This window comes from Pyrus communis, chromosome 10, assembly GCF_963583255.1.
Source record: "Pyrus communis chromosome 10, drPyrComm1.1, whole genome shotgun sequence".
Classification (NCBI taxonomy): domain Eukaryota; kingdom Viridiplantae; phylum Streptophyta; class Magnoliopsida; order Rosales; family Rosaceae; genus Pyrus; species Pyrus communis.
Window position 1 is genome coordinate 14,693,576 of NC_084812.1, and position 13,372 is coordinate 14,706,947.

At 37.0% G+C, this 13,372-nt stretch overlaps 2 protein-coding genes across 2 annotated transcripts; both read right to left on the reverse strand.

Annotated features, from left to right (window-relative positions):
• Positions 1–255: 255 nt before the first annotated feature.
• LOC137747401 (large ribosomal subunit protein eL22y) lies at positions 256–1,978 on the reverse strand. The gene is made up of 3 exons (XM_068487505.1): positions 1,853–1,978; positions 1,037–1,279; positions 256–605 (listed from the first exon to the last, which is right to left on the reverse strand). The coding sequence occupies exons 2-3, from the start codon at positions 1,264–1,266 to the stop codon at positions 461–463; spliced, it is 375 nt and encodes a 124-aa protein (XP_068343606.1). The 5' UTR covers positions 1,267–1,279; positions 1,853–1,978; the 3' UTR covers positions 256–460.
• A 4,907-nt stretch (positions 1,979–6,885) lies between these two features.
• On the reverse strand, positions 6,886–11,053 carry LOC137747355 (LRR receptor kinase SERK2-like). Its single transcript, XM_068487451.1, has 4 exons — positions 9,999–11,053; positions 8,951–9,211; positions 7,971–8,855; positions 6,886–7,772 (listed from the first exon to the last, which is right to left on the reverse strand). Exons 1-4 carry the CDS (start codon positions 10,417–10,419, stop codon positions 7,294–7,296), a joined length of 2,046 nt encoding a protein of 681 aa, XP_068343552.1. The 5' UTR covers positions 10,420–11,053; the 3' UTR covers positions 6,886–7,293.
• Between the last annotated feature and the right edge of the window lie 2,319 nt (positions 11,054–13,372).

Here is a 13,372-nt window from a genome sequence, read left to right on the forward strand (position 1 = left end):
AAACCTAGCTTCGGGTGACCAGAATCAAATCTAAAGGCTAGTGCTATCTACACTCCCTTTTACCGCCAATGCCTCATGTTAATTTCTGTCATTTGATCTAATCACAAAAAGTTGAAAGGAATATATGGAAGGTAAAAAGAGGTGTGTGTAGCAATATAAACAAAATTCAACACCAACTTGGCAGCAGGCTTGATATCATAAATTATACAAGGGATAAAACAACAATCAGGGAGAAGCAATAGCAGTGACGCGAACTTGAGAATATCACCCGGCGCAATTTGTTAAAACATAACTAGTTCAACTTCCTACAAATCCAGATCTGTATCCTCATCCACTAATAGCAAATATCTCATAACAACCAAATTGAAAAGAAAAACAAAATTTCAAAACAGCATTAATTTTAAGAGTACCACACGAAAAAGTTGAATAAGTGAACAAGGCGCTTAGATGCCCCAGCATCCTAATCTTCCTCCTCCCCTTCGTTCTCGGCAATGTTGAAGTACCTCAGTTCGTAGACATTTCTATCCTTGTTGGAAGCAATCACACGAAGCCAATCTCGCACGTTGTGTTTCTTTAGGTACTTCTTTGTCAAGTACTTCAGATACCTGAACCACAAAAACAACATAAATACTCAAACTACATAAAAACTGTACTCCACTTTTCGGTTACAGTTACAGAAGAAGAACTAGTTTAACCAAGTCTCTAGACTCGCATAAAATGCATATTAAAACCCTAATTTAACAGTTAAAAAATGCAGAATAGCTATCATCATAGAGATACCAGTGATCAGAACAAAATCCAAAGGATGCTCTACACAAAAGGTGCTAGATTTCATCCATAAATCATTTGCGAATAGAAAGAAAACTAAATAAATTTCAATGTGCATTATACATCAATGGCTAGTTCAAGCCACATGCATTCGACAGGGAGAAAAAGACAATCTCATCGACCATATAAGAACTCGTAAATCCTATAAATTAACCAAACCTCCGATCAGTCTTACATGTATCAATCATGAAAAGAGAAATAAAATTACCTCTTTGAGAAGTTACTGTCAGAGGTGACAGTGATCTTGCTCTTCTCACGGGTCACACTGACGGTGTCACCAAGTGCACCAGCCTTGCCTCCAACCTTGATCCTCTCCTGAAGAAACTTCTCAAGGGAAGCAATGTCCATGATCTTGTCCTCCACTGGCTTTCCACAATCAATGGTAAAAGTCACTCCCTTCTTTTTCCCCTTGGGACCTGCTGCAGTTCCTCGACTCATTGTCGGTTATCTCCTGCAGCACAGATACAAATCAAACATAAGCCACATTATATGTACATACATCTTTGTACAGACAAAGGCCACATTATGTGTTATAATAAAAATCACACGAAGCAAATCAACGCACCACCACACACCCTACACATTCAAATTTATACACAAACAATTATATCTCTAAAAAATAAAGTCGAGCATTCAGGTATTTTCTTGTAAAACCTGATAACTTACATTGATGTGCATAAAATTTCATACGTTCAACATAAATACAAACTGAGAGGTGAAGATTTTATATTTCAATTGCAATTTCAAGCCAAAAGCACCATATACCACCTACTAATTCATTTTTTTTTTTTTGAGAAGAAAACAATAATCTATCTCTGAATTATGAACCTAACAATCTAGCAATTTCGAATCTAAAAACAAAACCAACTGAAAATCTGAATTAAACCCAAAAATAATTAGAAAAACTAAACAAATCAAATAAAAAACCCAAAAATAATAATGTTCACGGAAAAAATATATTATCTGCAGAATGCGATGCAATCACACAAAAAAATTAACAAGTAGACGAAAACCCAGAACGTACCGGGAGTCGAGAGAGAAGGGGGTGATGGGTTCGTTAGGAAATGAGAGATAACAGAAGACGACCAAGAAGGTTAAATATCGCGGCGCCAGTGTGATAATATAAAGGAGGAGAAATGAGTTAGGGTTTATCAGCCTTCGTGCGCTATCGGGCCGTTTTTACGGGACACCCTTATTGCATTTGGTCCTCTTTTCTCCCTTGGGCCTTCAGAAAATGATGTGGGCTTTATTCATAGTATTGCGACAAACCAATTTTATATTTTATCATTACATAGAAGTTTTTTTTTCATTTTTTTTTTATTTTTTCATTTTTGGGATAAAACGATAAATTTTGTTAGATTAACCACCATCGGGGTTTGAACCCACGTCGTCATACAAGAGTTTAACTCATTTCCACCACTTAATAGAAATATAGTTAAATAAATAATTAACTTAAATACCCTTAACGAAATTTGTATAGATACAAAGAATCACATAAGTAGTTTTTTTCTTTTTCTTAAAAATGAGATCAGCTGGTGGTTTCCAGTCCACCCATCCGAGGGTTGGAAGACTTGCAAAGCAAAGGCATTTCAGTCTCTTCTGACTACCATCATGCGATTTACCAATGCTAGGAATCGAATCCAAAACGTGCATGTGAAATACGGAGCAGGAATTAATACCTAACCAATAGGACACCTTATGGTGGTTATCACATAAGTAGTTGAAGATGCCATTTTCACACGTATGTATTAAATAATACATTATAATTTATAATATATTTATTCCTCCATTTATTATTGTTCGATCTCCATGGGAGACCAGAAGAATGACTAGTTGTCATAGTTGTTTTGCACTTTCTTAATGAAGATAATTGTCGTGGTTGTCTAGCACTCTCTTAACGAAGATGGCTTGGAGATCTCTACAACGTTCTTGTCTTTTTGTTTGGCTGGAGTAAAAATGGAGACGGAGTAGTAGATCTTAACCGATGAGGAGAGGCCCGATGTGGAAATAGACAAAATTTTCATTGTGACGGGAATACAGGTGGTACACTATGTGTTTTTATGTAAGTGATGACAAATTTTATTTGTTAAGTTATTAACTTTTTAACACACATATCTCACCATTTGTATAATGATACGTGGTGTATCACCTTATGCGTCGATCACACTGAAAAATCTCTCACAAAAACGAGGGAGAGAGTAACATTGGATTTGGGAAGATACACAAAGATACAGAGAGGAGTTGGAGAGCGTGAGACGAAATAAATTTTGAGTCTAGGATGGTGGCTCGTTGGAGTTGGTGCCTGGGTGGAGGGTGGTGTCGCGGCAGGGCTAGAGATCCAGAGGTACAAACATGTTTGTGTTTCTTGAGGGCCAACTATTTTAGTCGACCTTTTTGGAGTTATATAAGCGGGTGTGAAGCACATAAGTGGCTTGCACCCATTTAAAATGGGGAATTTAAACGAAAAGTTTCCGGTACTATTCATTTTAATGAAAAATTATATTTATACACTAAAAAGTCAATCCTAGTACTATTTACTTTACTATTTATTTTGTCCTTATCGTTAAAACTCAAAGTTTTCAAGCCTTTTTCATTAGTTTTCCCTTTAATTAGTCCGGCACTCATTTAGGACAAAAATGCACCAAACGCGGATTCTGCATTGAATAATCTTATCTAATGTGTAATATGGTGTCAAAAGTGAGGCATAAGTAAGCCTAGTCGTATAGTTAGGGTTCCCAACACTTCACAACCTAGATTAATCTTAAAGTTGAACATTTTTTAGTCCCTCAAATATATAGTGAAAAAAAAATTAAATATGAAAACTTTTAAAATGTGAGAGGCTACAGTACACTGAGAATTGTTGTGGATATCAAAGTCAAAAAATGGATAAAATATGTATTGGTAATAGTGGATGCAAATTTCTTCCTACTTGTTCTTGGACAAAATTGTACCTACAAAACAAATAACACCTTAGGTCAAGGCTAAGAGCCTCACCCACCCACGATGAATTGGATGTGTGGTGGGGGGGTGTGGTGGGCGAAGTTAGAATTTTGAGGGAAAAGTGTTTGGAGAATTTAGAGAAGTTAGCAAGAGAATTAGAATTGAGTTTTGGAGAGAATGTGGAGGATTATATAGGGGTGTGGCCGGCCCCCTTGGGAGAGGAGGAACCAGCCACATGGATGAATTAGCTAATTAATTGAATAATTAATCAATTAATTGGCTAATTAATATAATAAAAAATGAATGATATAGGAGTTACCTTGTGGAGAAGATATAATGAGGGATTGATGAAATAGGTTATAAATAAATACCTATTAGGGCTCGGCGGGGTGCATCTTCAAGGTTTTAAAATTCCTAGTTTTTGCTTCTATTTTTTGTTTTTCTTTGTAATCACAAAATTCAACATAGCAATATAGCATAATAAAACATAATATACCTCTACAAAATCAACATAATATTGCGTATGCATGAACAAGATATATATTTTAGAAAGATAAATGCAGTATAAGGTAATATATAAAGCATAGATAAATTGGGGGTTTATGCATCATAGTGAATGTTTCCATACTATCAGAGCTTATAAAATATCGATTCTGTGTCTTAGAAGAACTTGGATTGGATGAAAACAAAGAAAGCCCTTGAATGCCAGTTGTAGAAGAACCTCCTTCAAAAAATTTTGCTTCCCTAGCGCAACAGCGGGAGGGGTTCTATTAACGTATTATGGGCCTATTTTGTTGAGGGATTATAAAGAGGGAGAGGGAGGCCGGCGAAAAGAGAGAGAAGAAAGGATTGGTGAATTCTATGATGTGTATTATCTCATGCCACTATGCTTTTATTTATAGTAGTAAGGAATGGAAAATTCTTGCCTTTCAAGACTTCAAGTAATACATTACAACTAGGAAACTATGTAAAATATACTATACAATCCTATAAAGATTTACACAATCACACTTCTAATGAATTTAGGACTCTAACAAAGCTATTTTTTCATTAACATATTTCGAAGTAATATTTGTATATATTGTGTTAATATAATTTTTGTGAACATTTAAACTTAGTTAAAAGTAATCAACAAAGTATGAAAGATTGCCCAACGAAACCCCCTCGAACACAGTCTAACCACACATCAATATCTTCCTATACACATCAAACACATTCCAAGCATGAAACAATTTAAGATGTTATCCTTAGGCATTAGATTTAAATTTAGGCCGTTTGATCAATTTTTTTTAAACCTCTACATCGAAGATGGTCATATAATTTGTTTGATAACGTGGAAGGAAAAAATCGACCATGGGTCTCTTTAAAACCCTTATTTGCAACTCCAATTCACATCAAATGAACCAAGTATATGCAATCAGAGGCGGATATGCATTGGGACCAAGGTGGTCCTAGGATCATTCAAAATTCATAAAATATACATGTGAAGGTCTTTCGAGGACCCTCCGAATGTTTGTATGGGTCCCTTTTTATGCCTATCAAGTGTTTAATATAATGTCTGCTAGGCATATCTTGATAAATTGCGTCAACAACACTCGACAATTTCTCTCGATATTACTCATTAGATTGTTTCAACATATGTTGATATCTGTTGACATGTACACAACGTGGTTTGACGTGACGACAATAGGTCTACTCAGTGTTCGACAAATTACCTCAGTGAATAAACTTGTACTTTATTACTAGGACCCCCAAGATCCAATTCCTGAATCTGCCACTGTATGCAACACAATTATGAAATTAAGCTGGTCATATATAATTTGCAAAACATTGGACTAAAAGCTAGTCAGTTACAACACCCTAATTTGCATCTCCATTTGGTATCGGATGTGACCCTGTTGTTTGGTTGGGATCTGACCTAGTTCCTTTTGAGGAACTTCATGGTTTGATTCTCAATTAGAAGATTGCTTTTTTAGCACAATAATGTCATTATGGATTTCGTTTGGGGGCAGGGTTCTAATTTGCATCTCCATTTGGTATCGGATGTGACCCTGTTGTTTGGTTGGGATCTGACCTAGTTCCTTTTGAGGAACTTCATGGTTTGATTCTCAATTAGAAGATTGCTTTTTTAGCACAATAATGTCATTATGGATTTCGTTTGGGGGCAGGGTTCTAAATCGGCTTAGTCAATTGTCGGTGAGACTCACATACATTAACGACTCATGATTAATCGTCATCCACACTGATACAAACCCCTAATTTTAGCATTCCTCAAAGAATAATCCAACAGCTCATATAGAAGAAAGGGTCCACTACTCTAAACAATTTGGCTAAGTTCTGAACTTATGTTTCATAACATTGGCTTTGATCAGAATGTGTGTTACACGAACTATCATAAACATGTTAGCATTTGTTCTTTGTACAAAAATGAGCAGAACCCGAAGATTCCCTCACTTGGGTACAATGGAGAGCCAGCCATTTCAATATTCATTTCTTTCTGTCTTTTCCATAAAGTAGGAAGAAAATGATAAGCAATAAAACAAAGACGACATACATGGGCAAAAACGACAAGAAGCACTCGCAGGCACTTTTTAGCAAAAGCAGATTTGGACCTATGTGTGTGTATATCAGTCTCATATATTTGGAGCTATGTGTGGGTGTATCTCAGTCTCATATGTGTGTGGATCTCAGTCTCACAGATTTGGCCATCCCCAATAAATATAACCCCGTCAAAATTATAGCTCTGAAAAAAATAAAAATTAAATAAAAAATTAAATAAACAATATCAAATTATACTCATATATCATCTCTAACCGAGAAGGTTAAAAGGAGTTGAGACTCCAAAAAAAAAAGCTAAGAGGAAGGCTATATATGGCCAACCTAATGCCACTTTGGCCAAATAATGGTCCGGTGGGCTCTACAAAATTATAGTCTAGTCATCGGTTGAAGATGAGTTTTTGAACAATCAGACTATTTTTTAACTTTTGGACCTTTAGCCCTTTCCATTGAACATGTTAAATTTTAACAAGGCAGTATTCTACTCTAGAATATTATAATATAGGAGAAGGATTCCAACTTATCTCTAAAGGAGCAGCACAATGCCTCGGCCAACTGGCATAACTAACATCTGAGCAACATGTTTATTTAAGGGGTTTACAGAAATTAGTTTTGACAAGTTCAAGCTAATGACATTGCAACACAACATCTTCCAAATGCTACACATGAAAATTACAAATAACCTTAATTTCCTAATTCAAGCAACATGCCTCCTTGCAAGGCTTCAGTTCAACAAAGGCAGCTAATCAAATGATGCATCCTCCCATCAAAAACACTTATGACCATCTGTCACAAATTACAACACAAAACCAGTACATATAATACGTACATGCCGTTCACGACAACTTCAGTCAAGAATCCGACACAATGGTAAGAAGAACACAACTCCAGTTCCAGTTAGCAGTTAATAACTTAATTGACTCATCTAACCCTCTCTAGCATTTGAAAATTGTGGCAACTCTGTATGAATCACGCACAAATAAACTCGCTTAGCTCTTTCACCACATTATCCATTGATGGCCTGTGAATGGGAGACTCGTGCGTGCAAAGAAGAGCAAGTCTGCCAAGTTTACTTGCCTCTGATTCTGAAAATTTTCCGTCAAGGTTTGCATCCATAAAATCTTCAAATCTGCCGGCCTCAGCACCTTGGCGAGCCACCTGGGTGATTTTACGTTTTCCAGAAAGGATTTGAAATACAATCATACCAAACGCATAAATGTCACTGTTTGCAGTGAAGCGTCCAGTGGTTGTGTACTCGGGAGCCAGGTACCCCATGGCAGCACTTGCTTTGAGCATGGAGAAGACGATATCATCTGCGAGGAGTTTGTGCAAGCCCGAATCTGAGAGTAAGGGGTTGTAGTGGGAGTCAATAAGCACCTTCTCAGCTGATATAGTCTGGTGAACAATAGCAGGTTTATTGCCCACGTTTCCATGCAAATATCCAACACCTGCTTCCAAAAAACATGTTAAATATTTAGTAATAAACGTCAAGTATTAGAAGGGAATAATATCATGTCAAATTTCAGCACACACCAAGTAAATTGCACGGTAAGGAGTTTTGGTGTCTCCAAAGTAGAAGAGAAACGAAAAAGCAAAATCGAAAAATAACAATGACAATTACTTTACTGAGCAATATATACACTAACCTTTAGCGATCCCATTGATTATAGATACTCTGGTTGACCATTCAAGAACCTCCCCACTCCCATCCTTAATGTCAAGATACTCTAACAGACTATCATTTGGGATAAAGTCATAGATAAGAAACCACTCTCCCCTGCCTTTTGAGCAGCAAAAGCCTCTCAACCTAACAAGATTCTCATGTTTTAATGATGTCAATATCTTCATTCCCTTCAAAAACTCAGCTTCATCGGGCTTACAACTAGTCTTGCTAATGCAGTTTATAGCAACAACTGAGCCGTCTCTTAGGATACCCTTGTAGATGGCATAAAAATTGCTCTTCCGCAACAGATTGACTTCAGAAAAGCTTTGAGTTGCACGCTCCACTTCTTCTAAATTAATCATAAAACTCTCAAGAACTTCTTGAGAGTACCCACTGCTACCTTTAGCCAACGGATCCCACCCATTAGAATACTCCAGATTGATAAGAGGAGACACGCTCTTCTTATAAACTTCCTTTGCCTGGTCGGTACTAAGCCTGCTATCGGAAGAGTCAAAAGTACTCCCAATCTTCTGCTTTCGTCGACGACACCAGAAGAACAAGAAGAGCCCAGATACAGTTAATGCAACAATAACTCCAATCACCCCAAAAACTATACCAATTTGTGGGGATTTTGATGCCTCTGAACAGCGCGTTCGGCTACAATTGGAATGGATATTTGCAGACTTGGGGATTTCTTTTGCAGTAGATGAGTCTGGATCTTTTGCCGAAAGGTTACTAGGTTCAAATGGTTGTGGCATGTTTGGGTTCCGAGTGTTAGTAGCTGTGCACAATTCTAAGCCAGAAAACCCAACCCCACATAAGCTCGGGTTGTTTTTGTATAGGAATCCTTCATTAAGTCTCTTTAGAGCTGCATTTTCATCCGAAAATGCAAAAGGGTCAAATTAAAATTCGTACAGAGAAAAACGAGGAAGAAAGCAAAGCAGAAGTGTAGCACCATATTACCTGGAGGTACATTTCCTGAGAGAATATTGCTTCGAACGTCAAGGACTTGTAGCATCGGAGCATTGGCTAATCTTGCTGGAATAGGACCAAAAAAGCTATTAAAGCTCAAGTCTAACCTTGTTAGCGTCCCCAACTCGCCCAAACTTGCAGGAATTGCCCCAGTTAACCGATTGGATTGCACAGCAAGAACACTAAGCCTTTGAAGCCGCCCTAATTGTGTAGGTATCCCCCCAGTCAACTTGTTGTAACACAACTGCAAAACTGCAAGGTCCAAACAAAGAGAACTCAGGTCGGAGTAATATGTTTAATCCCCAAGTTCTGACAATAACCCTGAGAGTTGCATTCTAATAAAACTATAGAAGCATTCTTGAATACCAAATGATTCACTGGACAAAGCAATTCGTTTATTCAAAGAGATCTCAAAAAATAAAAATTAAATTAAAAATTAAAAATTAAAAAAAAAAAAAAAGGCTCTTTTCGTAGATTCTCTTTTCGGTATCAAACTACAAATAAATATGTTGGAAAATACTAAGATCAATGGCGAACTAGGAGTGGGGATTTGAACCAGGGACATTCGCATCAAATAAGGGATGACTAAAAGACTAGAAAAGTAAAACTATTACATTTCCTCCCTCCATTTTTAAGCTAGATTACCAAACGGGCTTCGACATTTTGGAGTTGACTAAACCTTTGGAGAGCATTCCATATCAAATCATAGGGTGACTTGGTGAATGAGGAACCAGATCAAATTGATCAATGCACCCGCTTCAACCCCTAGATTTCAGAATTCAAAAAAGACCCAGAAATCCTTATGCAATAATTCAATGAGCAAAAACTTTTAATGCACCCACTTTTCACCACATGAGATGCACAGCAGAAAGCTTTGAGTGCCTCTTTATGCATTTATCAAAAAGCGTGGCCAAGTTCAAATCCCCCTCCTCGTAAATCAGACTAGTTTAGAATATCGTTCGTCAAAACAAATATGTGAACATTCAATCTCAAAACAGCACAAAAATGCAAATTTATAACAAAAATTAAAAAAACCCACCTTGCAAATTGGGCATTTTACCAATCTCACGAGGAATTGCACCAGAAAGATTGTTCACGTTGAGGTACAAATCAGTGAGCTGGTTCAAACCAGCAATCTGCTTCGGGATTTTCCCACTCAAGGCATTGAAGTGAAGATAGAGGCCAGTGAGGCTCTTGAGGCCGCCAACGGCCGGGGGAATCTGGCCCCACAGGCCCTTCCCCTGCAGAGAGATGTTGGTCACACGGCCCTGCTCGTTGCAAGCCACCCCTTCGAAAGCGCCGCCGCAAGGGTCGGCGTGATCCGTCCATGACGTCAAGAACTGGTTTTGTGGGTCCAACGAAGCCTTCATTGCCATGAGAGCAGGGAGCTCGGTGAGCGAGGAAAGAGAGAGGGGGAGGAGAAGGAGGACGAGGAGAATGGAGAGAGGGAAACAATGCATGTTTGGTTAGTGGGGAAGTGTGGGAAAATGAGAGGGAAAGTGTGGGGAAATTTTGGATTTTTTTAGTTTTTGGTTTCTGGGGTTTGCTGTGTTTTTGAGTATTTGTAGTGGAATGGGTGGTTTAGGCCTTGCATGTTGTCTGGGAAGATAACAGGGTGTGTTTGGTTAGAGGAAAATGAGAGAAAATGGGTAGGAAAACGTCGGGATTTCTCTCTTTCTGTTTGGAGGGTGGGGAATTTTGGAACTTTCTCAGTTTTTGGCATCTGGGTTTTTCTGGGTTTTTGAGGATTTGAAGTGAAATGGGTGGTTTAGGCTCTGCATAATGACTGACAAGATAACATATGCTGTTTGGTTAGTGGGAAAATGAGAGAAAATGGGTAGGAAAACGTGGGACTTTCTTAATTTTGTTATGAATGTGTGGGAAAATGTGGGATTTGGAACTTCTAGGCGAGAGCGAGAGGACTGTTGGTTTTTTAATTTTCCTTCTTTTGTTTTTGTTTTTTTTTTTTTTGAATGGAGATAGAGAGTGGGCTTGGTTTGAGAAGGAGATGAGTGGACTCTGCAGGTGAAAACAGAGCTGCACTGTCACACACTCTTCAGTTACAGTATTTAGATGTGAGAATGATTTGCTCGATGCATGCATATTTGAGTGGCTTATACTTTATATGGTTCATTTGGAAGCAAAAGTATATGAAAACTATGGGACCCTCCCCCTTGAATTTTGAATTAATGGGCCCTTGCAATTTTGTTCATAAGGTCCTACAGTATTGATCCTATTAACACATTTTGTGATCCCATTAACACATTTTGTTCAAGTATTTCATTGTTGTTTTTGGGATTCATTATCATAAAAATTCGATATAAAAATTGAGCGTCGGCTATCGATTACCAAACGTCATTTCTCTCTTTGTTTACCTAAGAAATGAGAGAATTGTAAAGAAACGTAACTTGGTTGAGGCTAGGGTTGGTAAATTACAGGGTACTTATGATCTTCTAACGCTCGTCTTCAGATACGATATTCCATTCTTGTGACAATAACACTCCAAACTACAAGAACAAGCAAACTTTAATTATGTAGAAACTCTCTCTCATTGACTCAAGAATTAACACATGAATTTTTAGGAGGCTTCCTATGTAGACTGATTAATTTTGAATTATTTGACTGCTAGATAAACCATCTATTTATAGATATAGAATAACAACAATCAAGTCTTATTCCACTATGAATCCTAAAACGTCACGCTCTGTTTGACTTCAAACATTCCGTTAGCTCAAAGTACTGTATATCTTTTATTATAGTCTCTTTAAAAGTCTCCTTAGATATTTTTCTACCTCTTTTGCGATGAGCCTTCGTCTCATAGTTGCATCTTCTAACTGGAGCATCCATAGGTCTTCGATTCACATTTCCAAACCATCTTAACCAATTCTCTCTTCTTATTTGCAATTACGGCCACTTCTACTTTAACTTGGATATCCTTGTTCTTAATCATAATCATTTCTTGTGTGCCTACACATCGAATGAAGCATTCTTATCTTTACTACACTCATTTTTTCCACGTATTGCTTTTTAACCGCCCAACATTTTATGCCATAAACCATCGCCGACCTTATTGCCTTCCTATAGAATACCTTTAAATTCGGAGTGCGACTCTTCAAACAAAATGAGCATGACTGTTGGGAGGGGACGCACTGCGTAACAAGAGGCGTGTTCCTTTTCATCAAATTTCTCATACGGCATCGTTCTCTTGGAATGGAGATATTACCCCTATATGAGTTTTCCAACAGGACTACTTAAACCTTTGAAATTTTAACTAACTTGTCCTATTGAAGTCTTTGCCGCATGCCTACATAAGAAATTTAATATAATTAGCATCCCTAGTTAAGTTAATATGTTTTTAAGACTAAATAATAAAATTGAAGTTTATTTTCGAAGAAAAAATATGAACCGAAGTTGTCACATTTAGATTGTTACATCTAAGGCATATCTTATTCAAACTCTCTAAACCAAGTTTAAGTGGGGCTTGCTACATCTGTAACATTTCCTTTTTATCATATTATAATGAATTCAAGCTACAAAACTTGAATTCAAAAAGGAAAAAAAAAAAAACAAAGTGTCGATCAGTCTAACTTAAATTGTTTTGTAGAATGTCTAAATACATTTAACGTTGGCAATTAAGCAATGCCAAATGCCTACTTTAATGTGCTTCTTAAAAAATTGCTATGAATCTCTCTTCTAAAACTATAAATGATGTATTTGATTATTCTTGCAAAAGCAGCAAAATACACCTGAGGAGCATAAATCTATTGCAACAATAGCTTCACTTGATGCACAAATAAACATTATGAAAATAACAGTGGTTAGTGGAAGCTGTAAATAATAATTGGGAATAAGAAAAAATCATCTATATATGAAAAAGGAAATTTAAAAAAATAATAATAATCATGACATCCCTTTTAAAATGGATCATGGAATGGGATTAGGAAAAAAGAAGGATTCTCTTTGTGAGGATTTTCGGGATCATTTTATTGTGTTCGTTCATCGTACATCGTGCAGTTAATTTTTATCAAGTACTATTTGTCTTCAATTTTAAATTAAAAAATTCAAAATAATTTCTGACCATATGATGATAGATAAACGAACAAGATGAATTGACATCGGGAATCCTCAAAAGAGGATCCGGATTGGATCCCATTCCTTGAAAAAAGCCTAACAGCTTAAAAGGTAAAAGCAAAGAAAGAATGGCATAAACAAGGATGACAGTCCTTTGGATTCATTGTGGTCTCTATCAATTGAAAGGGAGTGAAGTGAGATGAGCAGACAAATCCCATGCTGCTTCTGTCTACTGGTTCTCACCATTCTCCACTGTTTTCATTATTCATTCCAACACATGTGACTGGTGTCCTTGAATCTATTGAAGGTACCTTCCCTTTAAAATCTTATTTGGGTAACATT

Excerpts from the sequence above, each read along its gene's own strand:
- LOC137747355 (XM_068487451.1), bottom strand. The coding sequence starts at position 10,419 with ATGCATTGTTTCCCTCTCTCCATTCTCCTCGTCCTCCTTCTCCTCCCC. Across the intron at positions 9,212-9,998 it reads TAAAATGCCCAATTTGCAAG|TTTTGCAGTTGTGTTACAAC; the intron begins GTGGGTTTTTTT and ends TGGACCTTGCAG. Across the intron at positions 8,856-8,950 it reads CTCAGGAAATGTACCTCCAG|CTCTAAAGAGACTTAATGAA; the intron begins GTAATATGGTGC and ends ATGAAAATGCAG.
- LOC137747401 (XM_068487505.1), bottom strand. The coding sequence starts at position 1,266 with ATGAGTCGAGGAACTGCAGCAGGTCCCAAGGGGAAAAAGAAGGGAGTG. Across the intron at positions 606-1,036 it reads GACAGTAACTTCTCAAAGAG|GTATCTGAAGTACTTGACAA; the intron begins GTAATTTTATTT and ends TTTGTGGTTCAG.